The 21,622-nt window shown below is 48.9% G+C and overlaps 1 protein-coding gene and 1 non-coding gene across 2 annotated transcripts in view; both read right to left on the bottom strand.

The window, feature by feature from the left end:
* DARS2 (aspartyl-tRNA synthetase 2, mitochondrial) overlaps positions 1-21,622 on the bottom strand; it is a 99,542-nt gene that overhangs the window by 18,099 nt on the left and 59,821 nt on the right. Inside the window, exons 8-9 of the mRNA XM_075320135.1 lie at positions 12,115-12,161; positions 11,569-11,675 (exon numbers count right to left, since the gene is read on the bottom strand). Coding sequence (XP_075176250.1) covers positions 11,569-11,675; positions 12,115-12,161 — 154 coding nt within the window. The remainder of the gene's footprint in view (positions 1-11,568; positions 11,676-12,114; positions 12,162-21,622) is intronic.
* Positions 11,856-11,989, bottom strand: LOC142250220 (small Cajal body-specific RNA 3). Its single transcript, XR_012725153.1, has one exon.

Here is a 21,622-nt window from a genome sequence, read left to right as displayed (position 1 = left end):
CTTTCCTACAGGTGGGCCACCGCCGCCTGAAGGACCTGTCTACCTAGGCTGGCATCTGCCGAAGCGTAGGTATGCACTTGATAGTGTTTGGTAAACGTGTGCAGACTCGACCAGGTTGCCGCCTGGCACACCTGCTGAGCCGTAGCCTGATGCCGCAATGCCCAGGACGCACCCACGGCTCTGGTAGAATGGGCCTTCAGTCCAGATGGAATCGGAAGCCCAGCAGAACGGTATGTGTGAAGAATTGGTTCCTTGATCCACCGCGCCAGGGTGGATTTGGAAGCTTGCGATCCCTTATGCTGACCAGCGACTAGGACAAAGAGCGCATCAGAACGGCGTAGAGACGCCGTGCGAGAAATGTAAATCCTGAGTGCTCTCACCAGGTCCAACAGATGTAAACCTTTTTCAAATTGGTGAACTGGATGCGGACACAAAGATGGCAAAGTGATATCCTGATTGAGATGAAAGGAAGAAACCACCTTGGGAGAAAACTCTGGAATTGGACGCAGTACTACCTTGTCTTAGTGAAACACCAGGAAGGGAGATTTGCAAGATAACGCCGCTAGCTCGGACACTCTTCGAAGAGACGTGACCGCCACAAGAAAAACTACTTTTTGTGAAAGCCGAGAAAGGGAAACCTCTTTCAAAGGCTCGAAAGGCGGCTTCTGGAGAGCAATGAGAACCTTGTTTAGATCCCAGGGTTCCAATGGCCGTCTGTAAGGAGGAACGATATGACAAACTCCTTGGAGAAACGTGCGTACTTTAGAAAGCCGTGCCAAGCGCTTCTGAAAGAATACGGATAGCGCGGAGACTTGACCCTTAAGAGAGCTAAGCGACAAACCTTTTTCCAACCCAGACTGCAGGAAGGAAAGAAAAATTGGCAATGCAAATGGCCAGGGAGAAAACCCTTGAGCCAAGCACCAAGCTAAGAATATCTTCCACGTCCTGTGATAGATCTTAGCTGAGGATGGTTTTCTAGCCTGTCTCATTGTGGCAACAACTTCATGAGATAAACCTGAGGCCGCTAGGATCCAGGACTCAATGGCCACACAGTCAGGTTCAGGGCCGCAGAATTCAGATGGAAAAACGGCCCTTGAGACAGCAAATCTGGACGGTCTGGTAGTGCCCACGGTTGGCCTACCGTGAGATGCCACAGATCCGGGTACCACGACCTTCTTGGCCAGTCTGGAGCGACGAGAATGGCTCGATGGCAGTCGGACCTGATTTTCCGGAGAACTCTGGGTAACAATGCTAGAGGTGGGAACACATAGGGGAGTCGGAATTGCGACCAATCCTGAACCAAGGCGTCTGCCGCCAGCGCTCGGTGATCGTGAGACCGTGCCATGAAAACTGGGACCTTGTTGTTGTGCCGTGACGCCATCAGATCGACGTCCGGCGTCCCCCAGCGGCAACAGATCTGCTGAAACACGTCCGGGTGAAGGGACCATTCTCCTGCGTCCATGCCCTGGCGACTGAGAAAGTCTGCTTCCCAGTTTTCCACGCCTGGGATGTGAACTGCGGATATGGTGGACGCTTTGCTTTCCACCCACGTCAAAATCCGCCGGACTTCCTGAAAGGCTTGGCGACTGCGTGTTCCCCCTTGGTGGTTGATGTACGCCACCGCCGTGGAATTGTCCGACTGAATCCGAATCTGCTTGCCTTCCAGCCATTGTTGGAAGGCTCGCAGAGCAAGATAGATTGCTCTGATTTCCAGAACATTGATCTGCAGGGTGGACTCTTCCTGAGTCCACGTCCCCTGAGCCCTGTGGTGGAGAAACACCGCTCCCCACCCTGATAGGCTCGCATCCGTCGTGACCACTGCCCAGGACGGGGGAAGGAACGACTTTCCCTGTGACAATGAGGTGGGGAGAAGCCACCAACGCAGAGAGTCCTTGGCAGTCTGAGAGAGGGAGACAGTCCTGTCGAGGGACGTCGATTTCCCATCCCATTGGCGTAGAATGTCCCATTGTAGAGGGCGCAGATGAAATTGCGCGAACGGGACCGCCTCCATTGCTGCTACCATCTTTCCTAGGAAATGCATGAGGCGCCTCAGTGAGTGCGACTGGCTCTGAAGGAGAGATTGCACTCCTGTCCGTAGCGAACACTGCTTGTCCAGTGGAAGCTTCACTATCGCTGAGAGAGTATGAAACTCCATGCCAAGATAAGTCAGAGATTGGGTCGGGGTTAGATGAGACTTTGGAAAGTTGATAATCCACCCGAAACTCTGGAGAGTGTCTAGTGCCACCTTCAGACTGTGTTGGCATGCCTCTTGAGAGGGTGCCTTTATAAGCAGGTCGTCTAGATACGGGATGACCGAGTGACCTTGCGAGTGCAGAACAGCTACTACTGCCATGACCTTGGTGAAGACCCGGGGGGCTGTTGCCAGACCGAAAGGCAACGCTACGAACTGCAGGTGTTCGTCGTGTATGACGAAGCGTAGGAAACGCTGATGCTCTGGCGCAATCGGCACGTGGAGATACGCATCTTTGATATCTATTGATGCTAGAAAATCTCCTTGAGACATTGAGGCTATGACGGAGCGTAGGGATTCCATCCGGAACCTCCTGACTTTTACGTGTCTGTTGAGCAACTTTAGATCCAGGACGGGTCGATACGATCCGTCCTTTTTTGGGACCACAAACAGATTGGAGTAAAAACCGTGACCTTGTTCCTGAAGAGGGACGGAGGTCACCACTCCTTCCGCCTTTAGAGCGGCCACCGCCTGCAACAGAGCATCGGCTCGGTCTGGTGGTGGAGAAGTTCTGAAGAAACGAGTTGGCGGACGAGAACTGAACTCTATCCTGTACCCGTGAGACAGAATATCCCTCACCCAACGGTCTTTGACGCGTGACAGCCAAATGTCGCCAAAGTGGGAAAGCCTCCCACCGACCGAGGGTGTGGGAATCGGAGACTGCAAGTCAGGAGGACGCCGTCTTGGCAACGGTTCCTCCGGCTGTCCTTTTTGGGCGTGACTGAGACCTCCAAGAATCTGAGCGTCTCTGGTCTTTTTGAGTCTTCTTTGACGAGGCGAATTGGGACCTGCCCGGTCCTCGAAAGGACCGATAACCAGACTGACCCTTCCTCTGTTGGGGTTTGTTTTGTCTGTGTTGCGGTAAGGATGAGTCCTTACCCTTGGAGTGTTTGATGATTTCATCCAAACGCTCTCCAAACAATCGGTCACGAGAAAAAGGCAAATTGGTTAAGCACTTCTTGGAATGAGAATCTGCCTTCCAATGTCTCAACCACAGGGCCCTACGCAAAACAACGGAGTTGGCTGACGCCACTGCCGTGCGGCTTGTAGCGTCAAGAACAGCATTAATCGCGTACGACGCGAATGCCGCCATTTGCGAGGTCAATGGTGCTACCTGCGGGGCAACTGCACGTGTGACTGAGTCGACTTGCACAAGCCCGGCTGAGATAGCTTGGAGTGCCCATACGGCAGCAAAAGATGGCGCTAACGACGCTCCAATCGCTTCATAGATGGATTTCAGCCAGAGCTCCATCTGCCTGTCAGTGGCATCTTTAAGTGCCGCTCCATCTTCAACTGCAACCAAGGATCTAGCTGCAAGCCTGGAAATTGGAGGATCCACTTTTGGACACTGGGTCCAACCCTTGACCACCTCAGGGGGAAAAGGATAGCGTGTATCTTTAAGCCGTTTAGAAAAACGCCTTTCCGGATAAGCGTGGGGTTTCTGGATTGCGTCTCTAAAGTCAGCGTGGTCCAGAAAAGTGCTTAATGTACGCTTAGGATATCTGAAATGGATTCTCTCGTGCTGCGAAGCTGACTCCTCTACAAGAGGAGCTGGTGGGGAAATATTTAACATCTTATTGATGGACGCTATAAGATCATTAACTATGGCGTCACCATCTGGTGTATCTAGATTGAGAGCGGTCCCAGGATCAGAATCCTGATCAGTTACGTCCGCCTCATCACCCATAGATTCATCTCGCTGGGATCCTGACCATTGAGATGAATGTGAAGGCCCCTCATAGCGAGCCCGCTTAGGTTGCCTGGGGCCATCGTCCGAGTCAGAGTCTTCACCCTGAGGTGTATGTGCCCGTCCCGGAGCTTGGAGGTAATTCAGCTGAGGGGGACCAGGGGGCAATGATTGCACAGTGTCCGTGGCCTGAAGTACAGGCCTAGCTCGCAATGTGTCAAGAATTTGTGACATAGTGAGAGACATTCTGTCAGCAAAAGCTGTAAACTCAGTTCCTGTCACCTGGACAGCATTCACAGGTGGTACACCCTGGGTCACGTCCAGCAGAGGTCCCGACTGTGCAAGTGCCGCAGGGGCCGAGCACTGCACACAATGGGGGTCAGTGGAGCCTGCCGGTAGAAAAGTCCCACATGCGGTACAGGAAGCATATAATGTCTGTGCCTTGGCACCCTTGCGTTTTGTGGACGACATGCTGTTGGCTCTCTGCAATGTGAGAGAGTCTATAGCCAAAGGGCGACCAGCGCTATGCAGTACAAAGTATTTGCAGGAACAAAATACTAAGATTACTACTGGCACAAGAGGGGGTGAGCCCTGAGGGCTGCTTACCGCCCGCTGAATAGCGGGTAAGAGGCGCAGAATTCCTTGTCTGGGTCTCCCCGGCTCCCCTCTGCAGCTCAGCGTGTCAGCAGGAATGGCTGCCGGCGTCTGTGGAGAGGGGCGGTCCGTGGGAGTTCCCAAACAAAAGTGCGGGAAACAGTGTCCCCTCTGTGCCTATTGTGAGGGCTGGAGTATGTAAAAACGACTCCAGCCCTCAGCGCTGATGCACTGACCAGCGTCCCGCCCCTCTCCTGACTGGCAGGTCTGGGGGCGGGAACGAACGGAACTAGGCCGCAAAAGCCGGGGACTCGAGTTATCAGCGCGGCCGCCGTAAAAGCGCGGCCCGCGCTGAAGTCCCCGGCGCACCACAAGTGCCAGCCGCGCCGCAGTCCCAGCGGCCGGCGCGACCGTTTCCCAAAAGTGTGCCTGCTTCAGCGAAGCTGAATGAGGCCATGGCACAAGCGCCGCAGCGCTGATGTCCCCGGCGCACTACAACACCCAGCATGCTGCGGTGTGAGCGCCAAATGCACGGGGACACAGAGTACCTTGAGGAAGCAGGGCCATGTCCCTGATGTACTCCGCTCCATCCAGCATCTTCTCCAGGGGCTGTAGATGGAGCACGGTCTCAGTGCCTGGAGACCAGTAAATCCCACTTCACCCAGAGCCCTGTAAAAAGGGATGGGGAAGGAATCAGCATGTGGGCTCCAGCCGCCGTACCCTCAATGGGTACCTCAACCTTACAAACACCTCCGACATACAGTGGGGTGAGAAGGGAGCATGCTGGGAGCCCTGTATGGGCCCTCTTTTCTTCCATCCGACATAGTCAGCAGCTGCTGCTGACTAAAAACAATGGAGCTATGCGTGCGTGTCTGACCTCCTTCGCACAAAGCTAAAACTGAGGAATCCGTACTCCTACGGGAGGGTGTATAGCCAGAAGGGGAGGGGCCTTACACTTTTAAGTGTAGTTCTTTGTGCGGCCTCCAGAGGCAGTAGCTATACACCCACTGTCTGGGTCTCCCAATTAGGAGCGAAAAAGAAAGACAAGCTAATTCCCAGCTGGCTTTCTGCTGTAATAGTGTAAGTCACTCTGTGACTCACACTATTTTGAAATTTCAGTGTATAGTGTGCGGGAACAGCGCGTTCAGATCACTGCTGTTTGGATAATGGCGATCGCCATTTTTTTTTTTTCTCCTTGTCTTCCTTCCCTAAGCGCGCGCGTGTAGTGGGGCGGGCCAGCATGTCAGCCAATCCCAGACACACACACAGCTAAGTGGACTTTTAGCCAGAGAAGCAACGGCATGTGTGATAGGATGTCCATGTCACATGTCCATGCATTATAAAAATGGACATTTTCCTCCAGCACGCCATTATCTGCCTTCTGCGTCTTGGTGTCAGTCACCGCTGGCGTAGCTCCTGTCTCCGATACTGCTGTGTACGCTCTATACACAGCGCTATACAGAATAGGGATAGAAGTTTCTATTAGTCCTTGTAAGGGCTAATACCGGCAGGGTCAGAGCCATAGGTGACAGTCAGGGCCGTGAAAACAGATTTTAACAGCTACACAAGATGACAGCGTCTGTGTAGCTAAGGTCAGGGATTTCCTCGCTGCATTTCCCCATTAGGAGGGATAGAAAGGCAGGCTTCCTTTCCTCTACCCAGAGACCCACAACCCTGCCACTGTACCCTCCTGCCCTTTGCACACTCAAGCTCATTGTTACTAAGCCATTATACTAGCAAACACTGAGTGAGCTTAGTGGCATCCTAAAAGTGGCTGTTGGACTTCTGTATTGTCCCACTGGTGCAAATCATGTGCATCACCTCTGCATTGCACACTCAAATTCATTATAACTAAGCCATTATACTAGCAATTTATGCTGCCAGTTTAAGGGCCGTAGTTGCATTGTCAGGGATAATTATTCTTTATTATTCTGCTGTTAATAAAGCTAGACCACCACTGCAATCTACACCACCTCTCAATTTTTACTACCACATTTTAAGTGCAGAATCTTGTCGCAATCAAAATGAGTGGCAAAATGACAGATGCTGGTGGAAAGGGGAAGAGGCGTGTTGGAAAAGGAAAAAAAGGGTTTGTCCGTGGGGAAGGTGGCAAAGCTCCATTATCATCTGCTGAAGATAGACCATCTTCCAGCAAAAGTAAGATGTCTACTACTTACCGTGGACAATCCGATGTGCTCCCTTTTTTACGGACACGAACAACTGGAACAAAGGTAGATGATGGCCAAAAAAGAAAATGCTTGAATGGATCTCAAGTGGTCCAACAAGTGCCCTCTCAGCCACTTCAAGTACCGCATCCAAAAAACACCAGTCCTCTGAGTTGTCATCCCAATCAAACTTGCTTTCTCCCAGCTCTGAAGTCTCCATCCGCCCTGCACAGTATGGTGGAACTGAGATGGCTGAGTCTGCAGAGCTGTTCAGTCACACTATAGCCTGGGAATCAGAGGTCTGCTCCCAAGCTACAGTGAGTACAGACCAGGAAATGGTCTGCAGTGATGCCCAGAACCTTTGTGACTCTGATTCAGGCCGTGAGGACCAAGTTTCTGAGCATAATGTTGACCCTTTTTCACAAACTGTAACACCTGTTGTTATAGACAATGAGGAACATACTGATGACGATGAGACGCAGATACCAGATTGGGATGACAACTTAAATATTCGGTCAGGGCAAGAAGAGGCTCGGTCTGAGGGTGAGGGGAGTGCAAACACAACAATTGATGAGGAAGTTCTAGATCCCACCTACTGTCAACCCACAGTTAGGCCCTCGAGGAGGTCAACAGAGACGGTGGAGGAGGATGCAACTGACGACGAAGTTACCTTGCGTCTTCCTGGACAGAGTCGGAGTACTGGTAGCACGTCTACAACTGCATCCTCAGCCACCACTCTGCCTCTGAGCACTAGTCGGGGTGGATCAGCAGGTCGCATGCCCTCTAAGCCTTGCCTTGCCTGGTCCTTTTTTGACATAGCAAAAGATCGCCCAAATTATGTGATCTGTAAAATTTGTCGTGATTCTGTTAGTAGAGGGCAAAACCTCAGCAGTTTGACAACTTCTTCCATGAATCGTCACATGAATAAATATCATATGTCCCGGTGGGAAGCTCACCGTGCTGCAATGCGGCCTAGCGGAGCGAACCATCCACCGCCTGCCCCTTCCAGTGCATCCGCGCGCTCTTCATCTTCTAGGACTGTGGGGACAGCTGTCACACCTGGTTTTCCACGCACAACTTCCACCACTGTAACCGCAACAGGAAGTTTGCTTGGTAGGTCGTCAGTTGGTTTGGAAGGGGAAACAAGTGCGTGTGTACAGCTCTCTCAGACATCGATAGCACCAACGTTGGATGAAGGCAACATCATGTCTACGCCTGCACTTTCCTCACAAACCTGCATTTTTCCAGGGACACCCTACTCAACACCGTCTACACACAGCAGCCAGATCTCTGTCCCTCAGATGTGGACAAAGGCCATTTCCTGCGACCCATGACAAAGCTAAGAGGTTGACTTTATCCCTCTGTAAGCTCTTGGCTACCGAAATGCTGCCTTTCCGCCTGGTGGACACACAGGATTTTAGAGACCTTATGTCTGTCGCTGTGCCCCAGTACCAGATGCCCAGTCGCCACTACTTCTCTAAGAAAGGTGTGCCCGCGCTACACCAGCATGTCGCACACAACATCACCGCTTCCTTGAGAAACTCTGTGTGTGAACGGGTGCATTTCACCACCGATACTTGGACCAGTAAGCATGGACAGGGACGTTACATGTCGCTGACTGGGCACTGGGTAACTATGGTGATAGATGGTGAAGGGTCTGCTGCACAAGTCTTGCCGTCCCCACGACTTATGTGTCAATCCTCTGTCTGTCCAAGTTCCGCCACTGCTTCTGCCTCCTCCACCTCATCTGGGTCCTCCACCTCCGCCCCAAGCCTGCCTGGTCAGGCCACCAGCGTTCTCACTGCGCAGAATGAATCACGCACCCCTCATTACTATGCTGGCAGCAGAGCGCAACGGAATCAGGTGGTCTTTAGCTTGACATGTCTTGGAAATAGGAGTCACACAGCGGCTGAGTTGTGGGCAGCTCTGCGGTCCGAGTTTAATAAATGGTTGTCTCCACTCAACCTGCAGCCTGGTAAGGCAGTGTGCGACAATGCTGCAAACCTGGGTGCGGCCCTTCGCCTGGGCAAGGTGACACACGTGCCTTGTATGGCTCACGTGTTGAACCTTGTTGTCCAGCAATTTTTAACACACTATCCCGGCCTAGATGGCCTTCTGACCAGGGCACAAAAACTGTCTGCTCACTTCCGCCGTTCAACCGCCGCAGCTGAGCGACTTGCATCGCTCCAGAAGTCTTTCGGCCTGCCGGTTCATCGCCTGAAATGCGATGTGGCGACACGCTGGAATTCGACTCTCCACATGTTACAGCGACTGTGGCAGCACCGCCGAGCCCTGGTGCAATACGTCATGACGTATAGCCTGGGCCAACGAGATGCAGAGGTGGGGCAGATCACCCTGATGGAGTGGTATCAGATCAAGGACCTATGCACCCTTCTGCACAGTTTCGACATGGCGACGAATATGTTTAGCGCTGACAATGCCATTATCAGCATGACAATTCCAGTCATTTACATGCTGGAGCACACGCTAAACACTATTCGGAGTCAGGGGGTGGGACAACAGGAAGGGGATGAACTACAGGAAGATTCATATGCGCAAGACACAACATCACCAAGGTCCAGACGTTCATCATCACCAACGCGGCAGGCATGGGACCATGGGGGACAGGGATCAACAAGGGCGCATGGTAGCAGGCGAAATGTTGAGGAAGGTGCAGGAGAACATGAAGAAATGGATGACGAACTGTCCATGGACATGGAAGACTCAGCGGATGAGGGAGACCTTGGTCAAATTTCAGTTGAAAGAGGTTGGAGGGAGATGTCAGAGGAAGAAAGAACGGTTAGCACCTCTATGCCACAAACACAGCGTGGACTTGGTCCGCATGGCTGCGCAAGACACATGAGCGCCTTCTTGCTGCACTACCTCCAACATGACCCTCGTATTGTCAAAATTAGAAGTGATGATGACTACTGGCTTGCCACACTATTAGATCCCCGGTACAAGTCCAAATTTTGTGACATAATTCCAGCCATAGAAAGGGACGCACATATGCAGGAGTATCAGCAGAAGCTGTTACTCGATCTTAGCTCGGCTTTTCCACCAAACAACCGTGCAGGTGCAGGGAGTGAATCTCCCAGTTGTAACTTGACAAACGGGACGGTCTCGTCATCTTCAACAGTCTTACCCGTACCAGCAGCACCGTATCTGGTGCTGGTAACAGCAATTTTATGGAATCTTTTCATAATTTTTTTAGACCCTCTTTTGCAAGACCACCAGAGACAACAAGTCTGACACATAGTCAACGGCTGGAGAGGATGATACAGGAGTATCTCCAAATGAACATCGATGCCATGACTTTGCAACTGGAGCCTTGCTCATTTTGGGCTTTAAATCTTGAAAAATGGCCTGAGCTCTCCAGTTACGCCTTGGAGATTTTGTCGTGTCCAGCTGCCAGCGTTGTCTCTGAACGTGTCTTCAGTGCTGCTGGGTGTGTGCTGACAGATAAGCGCACGCGTCTGTCCAGTGACAATGTGGACAGACTAACGTTCATCAAAATGAACAAGTCATGGATCCAGAAGGAATTTACTACCCCTGTGTCATCCTGGGGAGAGTAAATGCTTGTGGATTTGGAATGTGCTTGATGCAAATCAAAACATCCTGTTTGCAACTAGGGCACAAGTGCTGCCACTGATAAGGTGTCTGTGTGGCCCAATTTTTGGAAAAAAGGGAGACTCCGCTTGGAGTAACCCTTGCTTACATTGTTTTTAAAAATGATCCAAGATGCACAGCGCTGGGATCAGGAAAGACTTTTCTACCTACCCCGGTGTCATCCTGGGGGCGGTTAAGTATGGCGTATTTTTGAATGTGCTTGATGCAAATCTACCTGTGAAGTGTACAACTGGGGCACAAGTGCTGCCACTGAAGGGGTGGGTGTGTGTGGGGCCCAATTTTTGGAAAAAAGGGAGATCCTGCTTGGAGTAACCTTGCGGTGTTTTACATGGTTTTAGAAGGGCGTGCCACGCCTATATCTGTGTCTTTTCCTCTTTTTCCTTGTCCTGCTCTTTTGTTTTCGCATGAGTATATGTCCGTGCCACTTTCCCATGTGTTTGTGTTGTGTTGTGAGTTGTTTGTCACCTTTTGGACACCTTTGAGGGTGTTTTCTAGGTGTTTTTGTGTGTTTGTGATTGCCTGCCATTGTTTCCTATGCGGTTCGAGTTCGGTTCGTCGAACGTTCGCCGAACTGAACTCGAATGAGACGCCCGTTCGGCGAACCGACCTCGAGCCAAACCGCGACCGGTTCGCTCATCTCTAATATCTACATAATATGTTATAATAAAGGTTCATAAAAATATCCTATACATTACTACAATCAGACACCAGGGGGTGCTGCAGTAATTTATAGAATCAGACTCCAGGGGGCGCTGCAGCACATTTATATACTATCAGACAGGAGGAGGCGCATGAGCACATTTATATAGAATCATACACCAGGGGGCACTTCAGCACATTTATAGTGTCAGGCACCAGGGGGCGCTTCAGTGGATTTATATAGTATCAGACACCAGGGGGCAATTCAGCACATTATATAAATGTGCTGAAGCGCCCCCTGGTGTCTGATACTATATAAATCCGCTGAAGCGCCCCCTGGTGTCTGATACTATATAAATCCGCTGAAGCGCCCCCTGGTGTCTGATACTATATAAATGTGCTGAAGCGCCCCCTGGTTCCTGACACGTAGTGTCAGGAACCAGGGGGTGCTTCAGCACATTTATATAGTATCAGACACCAGAGGGCGCTCCAGCACATTTATAGACTTGGAAATTAGGGGGCGCTGCAGCACATTTCGCACATCCGACCACCACTGATCTGATTTTATGCTCTGATTACGTACAATCTCGCCATCTTCTCACCTGTCCAGGCCGCCGACCATAAGCAGCTGCTTGAATTGCTGAGGGCTCTGGGGTAATGAGTAGAATTTGCCAGGCTCTTGCGTTGGCACCAAAAATTCCTTAGCTCCCTGAAACAGAATCCACGACTTCTACGTTACATTGCGAGTGTTGGTCCCAGTCCATGCCCCGCCACCACCGCCCTGTGTAGAGACCATCCCTTATTATATCACACCCTTCTTCATAGTGAGGAATTGCTTTTCAAGCAGTTCCCGAGTGATGTAGATCCATAAAAATAACTGACGGTATAGAGTGTCTGGAGAGGAACGATCCGGCTCCGCGTGCACTGTACAGAACCAGACAGAGATCTCCAGGAGATTCTATAGGAAGCCTCGTACCGCGGGCAGACACTTCACTGCACACGAGAAGTCACTCAGCTTCCACCACTGATAATTATATATTACTGTCACCAACGGGACTTGAACCAGGGTCTCCGGCGTTCTAACATGTCTCATACAGCCGCATATAACCACACAGCCACAGGCGAGGGGCAGGGTCCAGTGTACATACCCCAGGAGTTCTCTTGAACAGGGTGGGAGTCTCCACATCCACAAAGCCTAAAACAAAGGATCAGTCACAAAGGGCTCGTTATGTTCCCTCCTCCCACAAAGGAAACAGAATCACATTACAATGGCAGATGTGCTGTACACAGTCAGGGACACACAACTAGTGATGGGAGCAGCAAAATGCTCCGGAGCTTCACTGCAGTAACCAGCATAACGGAAGGCAATGGGAATCAACAGCAATTTTCCAGTAGACGATGACAGCAAACGGGGGAGACCTCCAGGGGAGAGGGAGAGGGAGAGAAGACACAGAAACAGACAGAGAGTGAGCGAGAGAGAGAAGACAGAAACAGACAGAGAGTGAGCGAGAGAGAGAAGACACAGAAACAGACAGAGAGTGAGCGAGAGAGAGAAGACAGAAACAGACAGAGAGTGAGCGAGAGAGAGAAGACACAGAAACAGACAGAGAGTGAGCGAGAGAGAGAAGACACAGAAACAGACAGAGAGTGAGCGAGAGAGAAGACACAGAAACAGACAGAGAGTGAGCGAGAGAGAGAAGACAGAAACAGACAGAGAGTGAGCGAGAGAGAGAAGACACAGAAACAGACAGAGAGTGAGCGAGAGAGAGAAGACACAGAAGCAGACAGAGAGTGAGCGAGAGAGAGAAGACACAGAAACAGACAGAGAGTGAGCGAGAGAGAGAAGACACAGAAGCAGACAGAGAGTGAGCGAGAGAGAGAAGACACAGAAACAGACAGAGTGAGCAAGAGAGAGAAGACACAGAAACAGACAGAGTGAGCGAGAGAGAGAAGACACAGAAACAGACAGAGTGAGCGAGAGAGAGAGGGACAGAAAGAGAGCGCGAGAAAGGACAGAGAAAGGACAGAAAGAGAGAGGGGGACAGAAGCAGAGAGACATACAGAAATAGAGAGAGTGTGACAGAAAGAGAGAGAGAGAGTGTGACAGAAAGAGAGAGAGAGAGAGTGTGACAGAAAGAGAGAGAGAGAGTGTGACAGAAAGAGAGAGAGAGAGTGTGACAGAAAGAGAGAGAGAGAGTGTGACAGAAAGAGAGAGAGGGACAGAAAGAGAGAGAGGCGAGGGGCAGGGTCAGAAAGAGAGAGAGGGACAGAAAGAGAGAGAGACAGAAAGAGAGAGACAGAAAGAGAGAGACAGAAAGAGAGAGACAGAAAGAGAGAGAGAGGACAGAGAGAGAGGGACAGAAAGAGAGAGAGAAGGATAGAAACAGAGAGAGGGACAGAAAGAGAGAGAAAGGGACAGAAACAGAGAGAAAGGGACAGAAACAGAGAGAAAGGGACAGAAACAGAGAGAAAGGGACAGAGAGCGAGCGAGAGAGAAAGGACAGAGAGAGAAGGACAGAGAGAGAGAGAAGGACAGAAACAGAGAGAAACAGAGAGAGAAACAGACAGAAGCAGAGAGAGAGGGACAGAAAGAGAGAGAGAGGGATAGAAAGAGGGGGACAGAAAGAGAGAGAGAGAAGGACAGAGAAGGACAGAGAGAGAGAGAGGACAGAAGCAGAGAGAGAGGGACAGAGAAGGACAGAGAGAGAGAGAGGGACAGAAACCGAGAGAGGGACAGAAACAGAGAGAGGATATAGAGAGAGAGAGAGAGGACAGAAACAGAGAGCGAGAGACACAAAAACAGAGAGGGACAGGAAGAGAGAGAGAGGGACAAAAACAGAGAGAGAGAGGGACAGACAAAGAGAGAGAATGATAGAAAGAGAGAGAGGGACAGAAACAGAGAGAGAGGGACAGCACAGAGTGTGTCAGCAAATGAATGAAGAGAGGTTGCAGAAGACCTCAAGCTGGAAAGTGCAGGTTTCTGAATCCCCTGAAATACTCTGTGCTGCGGCTGAAACCTGCACTTTCCAGCTTCTGACCTACGACAATATCTTGACATTCATTTCATGAAATACCATGTGCTGCTGGAAGGCCTCTCTACTTCCAGTATGAAACTCTCAGGCACTCCTCTCCTAAAATGTTCTGTGCTACTGGGAGACCCCACTATACTCTCTCCATTGTATAGACCGCCATAATACCGCCATAGAGTAACCACATTTCATGTATAAACCCAGCATATTATCGCCATATAGAAATTACATTGTATTGTATAGACCTAACAGAATACCACCATATAGTAACTACATTACATTGTGTAGAGCCAGCATAATATCGCCATATAGTAACCACATTAATTACATTGTATAATCCCAACATAACAGTACCATTACCTACATCTGTTTCTGCTCTGCTAAATCTGACCATCTCAGCTCTACTACATCTGAATGAGATAGTCAGTTATTGCAGAGCAAAAACAGATGGAGCATCTCTGCTAGCTACAAATGTAGCAGAGCTACAGATGTTGAAAACCAGAGAAGGTCAGATGTAGTAGAGCAGAAACTATACTGCATTATATAAACCCAGCATAATACCACCATATAGAAACGAGATTACATTGTATATACCCAGCATAACACCGTAATATAGTAACGACATTGCATTATATAGACCCAGAGTAATAACGCCATATAGTAACCACATTACATTACATTGTATAGACCCAACATAATAGTACCAATAGCTACATCTGTCTCTGCTCTGCTACATCTCACACAGATAAAGCAGAGTAGAGATGGTCAAAGACACTACACCTGACTGTATCAGCACTGCTATATCTGAGTGAGACAGTCAGATGTAGAGCAAACACTGATGGAGAGTCTGACTGCCTCTACTCTGCTACATCCTACTGTCTCACTCAGATGTAGCAGAGCTGAGACCGTCAGATGAAGCAGAACAGAGATGGTCCATCAGATTTTAATGTGCAACATCAGACGGTCTCATTCAGATCCCAAAAGCAGATCCAGCATCCAGTCCAGTAGGTAGAATAAAAACTTCACTCTTTATTGAATTTCCATTAAACTATCCATTAGTATGGCTTGGTGCGTACCATACACAAGATCCAAATCTGACTCCCCAGGAGAGCGCGGCCTTGCAGGAACGGAGAAGCAATCCTAACATTGTCATTAGGGGTTCAGACAAAGGTAGCTCTGTAGTTGTACTTGATGTCGGTTTATATAATTAATAATAATAATTGTATTCATTTATATAGCGCTATTAATTCCACAGCGCTTTACATACATTGACAACACGGTCCCCATTGGGGCTCACAATCTAGAATCCCTATCTGTATGTCTTTAGAGTATGGGAGGAAACCAACGCAAACACGGGGAGAACATACAAACTCCTTGCAGATGGTGTCCTTGGTGGGATTTAAACCCAGAGCCCCAGTGCAGGAAGACTGCAGTGCTAACCACTGAGCCACAGTGTCACCCCTATGAAAAAGAACTAATGTGTATGTTGAATGATAGTGCAACATTTGCTAGGATTTCTCAGGACCCCACTGACTGTTAGGATTGCTCTAGAGCGGCTTTTGGATGATGCACGACATATGGGGATCATAAATGATAAACAATTTGACTATCTTAGTCCTAAATTCCCCCTAGTTCCATTGTTTCATGCCATGCCATGCCAAAAACTCTTAAGGGGGATTTTCCGCCTGGGTTTAGACCCATTGTTTCAGGTGTAAAGTCCCTTCTTGAACATCTATCTGAATGGGTGGATAATAGATTGTAGTTGTTGTCCTGTGTTTCTCCCAGCTACATTCGTGACACCAAGCATGTGTTGAATGTTTTTTCTAATTTTTATTGGAGTGAGGATTGTAGCTGGGTAACCTGTGACATACAGAGTCTTTACACCTCCATTCCGCATGATCTAGTGTTGAGATGAGACTACAAAGGGTCTCTCAAGGTCTAATTGCCGATTCCAAATTATCTATAATGTTGTGTGTGTGCACACGAGGAAAATAATAAAATCGATCAGATCAATTACAACTCTCTCTTTCATGACTGGCGCAAACAACTCAATTCTTTATTTCCAGACAAAGCCTTTATAGGACTAGGAAGTAATGGGTGTAGACAAAAGTATAGTCCAATCAAGCATCGCAGGTCGGGCTCAAGACGTATAGGAATTTGCATAGTCTCTGCTGAATTGGTCAGTCCAAACTCCATCTGTCTTCCATATGGTATTCATTAGTTAGGTGTTGAACAGGATGCAGCAGACATCTTTAAGTTACATGTGTTGGTATATTGTCTTAAGAAAAATCACTAAATATGCAGTATATATATATATTATATATATGTGTTAGTAAGAAACAAAAGCATTCATAAATATGTGTGTTAGGTTACATCAACTAAACTACATACCTAAGGGGTACTTTGCACGCTGCGACATCGCAAGCCGATGCTGCGATGTCGAGCACGATAGTCCCCGCCCCCGTCACAGCAGCGATATCTTGTGATTGCTGGCGTAGCGAACATTATCGCTATGGCCGCTTCACATGCACTCACTGTCCTGCGACGTCGCTCTGGCCGGCGACCCGCCTCCTTCCTAAGGGGGCGGGTCGTGCGGCGTTATAGCGATGTCACACGGCAGGCGGCCAATAGCAGCGGAGGAGCGGAGATGAGCGGGACGTAAACATCCTGCCCACCTCCGTCCTTCCGCATTGCAGCCGGGACGCAGGTAGGAGATGTTACTCGCCCCTGCTGCTTCATACACAGCGATGTGTGCTGCCGCAGGAACGAGGAAACAACATCGTACCTGTCGCTGCACCGGCATTATGGAAATGTCGGACACTACACCGATGATACGATAACGACGCTTTTGTGCTCGTTAATCGTATCATAAAGGATTTGCACATTACGATATCGACTGCGACGCCGGATGTGCGTCACTTTCGATTTGACCCCCCTTACATCGCAGCTGCGATGTCGTAGTGTGCAAAGCCCCCCTAAGTCTATGAAATGGCTGAATTAAGTATTTTTGGTTACTCAATTCTTATCCTCAACACTAGCAGTGTTGGCCCTCCGGACTCTTGTGTAAATATAGTAATTTTTCGGATGATTTACAGCAATTTTTGGTGGAAGCTTCACATTTTTTGTTGAAAAACAATTTTTTTATGTTCATGGGGAATTTTTTTGCAGTTACATGGCTGTTCTATGGGGGCGAAGTTCTCACCATCCCTTGCTAATATCTTTTTAACATGGTGAGAGGAAGAGTACATTTTCACACTCAATCCTTTCTCAAATAACATTGTGATTTTTTTTTTAAGATTCATCGATGACATCATCCTGGTTTGGCATGGTGATGAGGGATGTTGAGAACTTCGTCTCCTATTTACGGAATAACCCATTTAATTTACAGTTCACTTATGAGTTTAATATGTTTTGTATTCCTTGTTTGGACATTTATTTTTCTTCAAATGCTTCCATCAATAAAGTTGACTGCACAATCTTCCGGAAAACAATTGCGGGTAACTCCCTTCTTCATGCAGGGAGATGCCATCCCAGGCATGTCATCAACAACATTCCCACTGGGGAGTTCGTCAGGGCCAAAAGATGCTGTACCACTGAAACTGCGTATCTCAATGATTGCAGCATTATTGAGAATATTTGCCAATAGAGGTTATTCAAGAAAGGTGGTTCTGGAGGCTAAAGATAAAATGTCAAATATTACTAGGGACCAACTTTTACTGAATAAACCCTCCTGAACAGATGGATGTAATCATGCAGTCGTATTTTCTACGAAATACAGCATTGATTATTATTCCATTGTCAATATTGTTAAAAAAAAAACCATCTACCTATTCTTAATACGGATGAACTCTGTTGTGTCCCATGAATGGGAACAACGTGTTGTATATAATACTTGCATTGCATATTTTTCCTCCTATCAGGAAATTCCTTTATTGTTACTAGGTAGATTAGACTGTATGAAGTTTGTCCCTATATTCCTCCCTTAGTTGGCTTCTGTATAGAAAGCTCCTCCCTTCTTCAGTTTAGTCTAGAGGAATCATTGCTGAAGAGACATGTCTGCAACCCTGTACAGATTATTCCTTTTCACCTGCCTTTACTTTGATTTGAATACAAGATTCTAGAAGAAAACTACAGCGTTTCTCCTTGTCTTCCTACAAGTCATCGTTGGGCTGAGTTGAACTATCTGTGGAAGCCGGTAGAGTGAGTAAAATCATACAGTTATCTAAGGGCCTGATAATTAGAGCGGTTGGATTCATTGCTACCAGGAAGAGACAGAATAGTGAAAAGGACTAGCTGTGACCGGGATTAGTATTCATATATCAGTAAATAACCTGTTCCAGGAGTGCTATACTGCATACAATCCAGAGAAAGGATTACCCCAAGGGGTTGATAACAAGCCACAGCATAAAACTTTATAGCAGCTTCAGACAAAGTGCCCTGTAAAGTATTAACCTGTTATCAGAACTGTGTGCAGCTATAAACCTAGAATCCCCCATAAGCTAATTGTAAATTGCAGCCAGAGACTTTGCAAATACATCCTGCAAACACAGACTGCTGGCTGCAGAGATTGCAACATTGTATTGTTTCCCTGACAACCAGTGCAGAGCAGCATTCACCCTTCCTGATGGAGGCAAAGAGAGCTCTCTCACTACCTGCTTTAAAGCAACAAGAGGAAGACATGGACTCACACTTACATTACAGTGAAAGATCTAAGCGGTTGACCAAACCAACATGGAAGGTTAAAGAAAACCTAGAAACAGCCAGAAGTGAACTGTTTACCCACACAGAATTATTGTGGCAAAGAGTGCAAAAACAAGTGACTGTTTTATCTGCGCCCGGTGCTCATGGGCTACCATCAGAGGGAGCCCTGGAACAACTGTACTCAGCATACCAGTCCTACAAAGAGATTTGTAAAAAATATTCCTCTACCCTGCTGAGAGCAAATACGTCCGAGTCTCAAAAAGAACTACAGGACTTCCAACAGCTTAATGCTGAACGAGACCAAACTGTGCGCGACATTGTGAGCGAGATTGAAGCAAAAATGGCGCAAATGTCAGGAGCGGCATCTTACAAATCCAGGTCCATTAAGAGCTCAAGGCACTCACTCAAATCAGGCTCATCAAGGTACTCAACCCTCAGCGAGCAGCTCATAAAGGCGCGCGCCGAAGCAGAAACAACAAAAGTACACGCCATCTTCGCCCAGAGAGAAGCAGAGATGAAAGCAGAATCTGCACGCAAGGAAGCAGAGATGAAAGCAGAATCTGCACGTAAGGAAGCAGAGATGAAAGCACAATCTGCACGCAAGGAAGCAGAGATGAAAGCAGAATCTGCACGTAAGGAAGCAGAGATGAAAGCAGAATCTGCACGCAAGGAAGCAGAGATGAAAGCAGAATCTGCACGCAAGGAAGCAGAAATTGAAGCCCTTCAGAAGGAATGTGAACATGTGGCGGCCATGGCAAGGCTAAAAGTCTTTGAGCAAGCTCTGGGTGGGAGCCAAGAAGGCAGCGCCAGTTTGTGTGATCTCGACACAGAAGACTCACTTAAGCGTAGAAGAGATTACGTGCTGAGCCAAGCCGACAAACTGCCAACGACCATCAACTTTCCCGTCAGTGCTAACACTTCTCCAGAGCCTCAAGACACTGATCCACCTACAGCTTCCAGCCTTCCAGGTCAGTCCAATGCACCTCAGACTTTCAAGCCTGAACCAGCTTCATATTCCAATGCACAGCCACACCCTGCGCATCAGCAACCTCCGTATGCCCATGTCTACATGCAACCTAACATGCCGGCAAGGCGCTACACTCCCAACAACTATGTAGTTCCAGCCCCGTATACAACAGAGATTGTACACACCAAACCGATCACTGGTCTAAATGCCCACGCCACTCCGTACTTTCCCATGTTCCCGAACCACGGAGCTACGAATCACGCAACCAGCACCACGCAGTCAGCAAATGTGCCCCCAACGTCGGAAAGATCAGACATGTCCGACTTTGCGAGGTACATGATCCGCCGAGAACTCACCAACACCGGTCTCACAAAGTATGACGACCAGCCTGAAAACTACAGAGGGTGGAAGTGTGCCTTCAAAACCGCAACGCGTGACCTTGGCATTACGGCTGCTGAAGAGCTGGACTTGCTAATCAGGTGGCTAGGGCCACGGTCTACTGAGAGAATCAAGAGACTCAGATCCGTCTACATCAGCGACCCAACAACTGGTCTCGCAACCGCATGGGACAGACTAGAGAAAGGCTTCGGCAGTCCTGAAGCAATTGAAGATGCATTGCTGAAACAACTATACGACCTTCCCAAAATATCTGGCAAGGATGCTTCAAAGTACCAGGAACTCAGCGACCTGCTGTCTGAGCTCCAGCTGGCCAAAACAGACACACACCTACCTGGCCTCAGCTACCTGGACACCGCTCGTGGGGTGAAACCCATAGTCGCCAAGTTACCTTACAACGTGCAGGAAAGGTGGACCACGGTAGGAACAAACTATAAAAAAGAGAACCAAGTGTCCTTCCCTCCATTCTCCTACTTCTGCGAATTCATCAACGGCATCGCGGAACGTAAGGCAGACCCCAGCTTCACCTGTGGAGAACCCACCGACTCCACTTCACCAGCTCCTAGATATGAAAGCACTCATCAAAATGACAGAAAATGTAGGGGCCCAGTATCAGTCAAAAAGACCGATGTTCTAACACCTACACCGTCAGCACCAGACAATGGCACTGAAGGCGGAAAATCCGAACCGCCAGTTTCCTATTCACAAACTGCCATACCCCCTGAAGAAGTGCATTGGCTTCAGGAAGAAACCACTCCAAGAACGAAAGGAACTCTTGAAGAGGTTTGGGGTATGTTTCAGGTGTTGTGCCTCTACAGAACACCTTGCCAAGGACTGTAAGGTTACAATCAAGTGCATGGAGTGTGACAGCACGGATCACGTACAAGCGCTCCACCCATCTCAGCCTGATCCTGCACCTACACCTTCTCCCACCACAAGTCATGGCGGGGAGAATACAGGCCAAGTTGCAAACCACCTAACAGTGTCCTCCTCGTGCACCGAAGTCTGCGGAGAAGATCTCTGGGACAAGTCTTGTGCAAAAATATGCCTAGTAAGGGTATATCCCAAAGATCACCCAGAAAGGGCCGTGAAGGTGTACAGCATCCTGGACGACCAGAGTAACAGGTCACTTGCCAGGTCTGAACTCTTTGACTTGTTCGGCTTAAAAGGAAATGCCTACCCTTATACACTAGGCACTTGCAGCGGCATCTCAGAAGCTTGCGGAAGAAGAGCCAGTGGTCTCGTGGTAATATCTCTTGAAAATACCGTAGAGATACCTCTACCGACACTCGTCGAGTGTAACCAGATACCGGCTAACCGGGAAGAGATTCCAACACCAGAGGCAGCTCTTCACCACCCTCACCTGAGAACTATTGCCAGCAAGATCCCACCTCTTGATCATAGTGCAAAAATCCTGATTCTGATTGGAAGGGACATCCTTCGGCTACACAAAGTACGCCAACACATCAACGGGCCACACGATGCGCCATTCGCTCAGCGCTACGACTTAGACTAGGTGATCATAGGAAACGTCTGCGTAGGCAAAATGAAGAGTCCCGACGC

This window comes from Anomaloglossus baeobatrachus, chromosome 8 (assembly GCF_048569485.1).
Source record: "Anomaloglossus baeobatrachus isolate aAnoBae1 chromosome 8, aAnoBae1.hap1, whole genome shotgun sequence".
NCBI classification, from domain to species: Eukaryota; Metazoa; Chordata; class Amphibia; order Anura; family Aromobatidae; genus Anomaloglossus; species Anomaloglossus baeobatrachus.
This window is presented reverse-complemented; position numbering and strand designations above follow the sequence as displayed.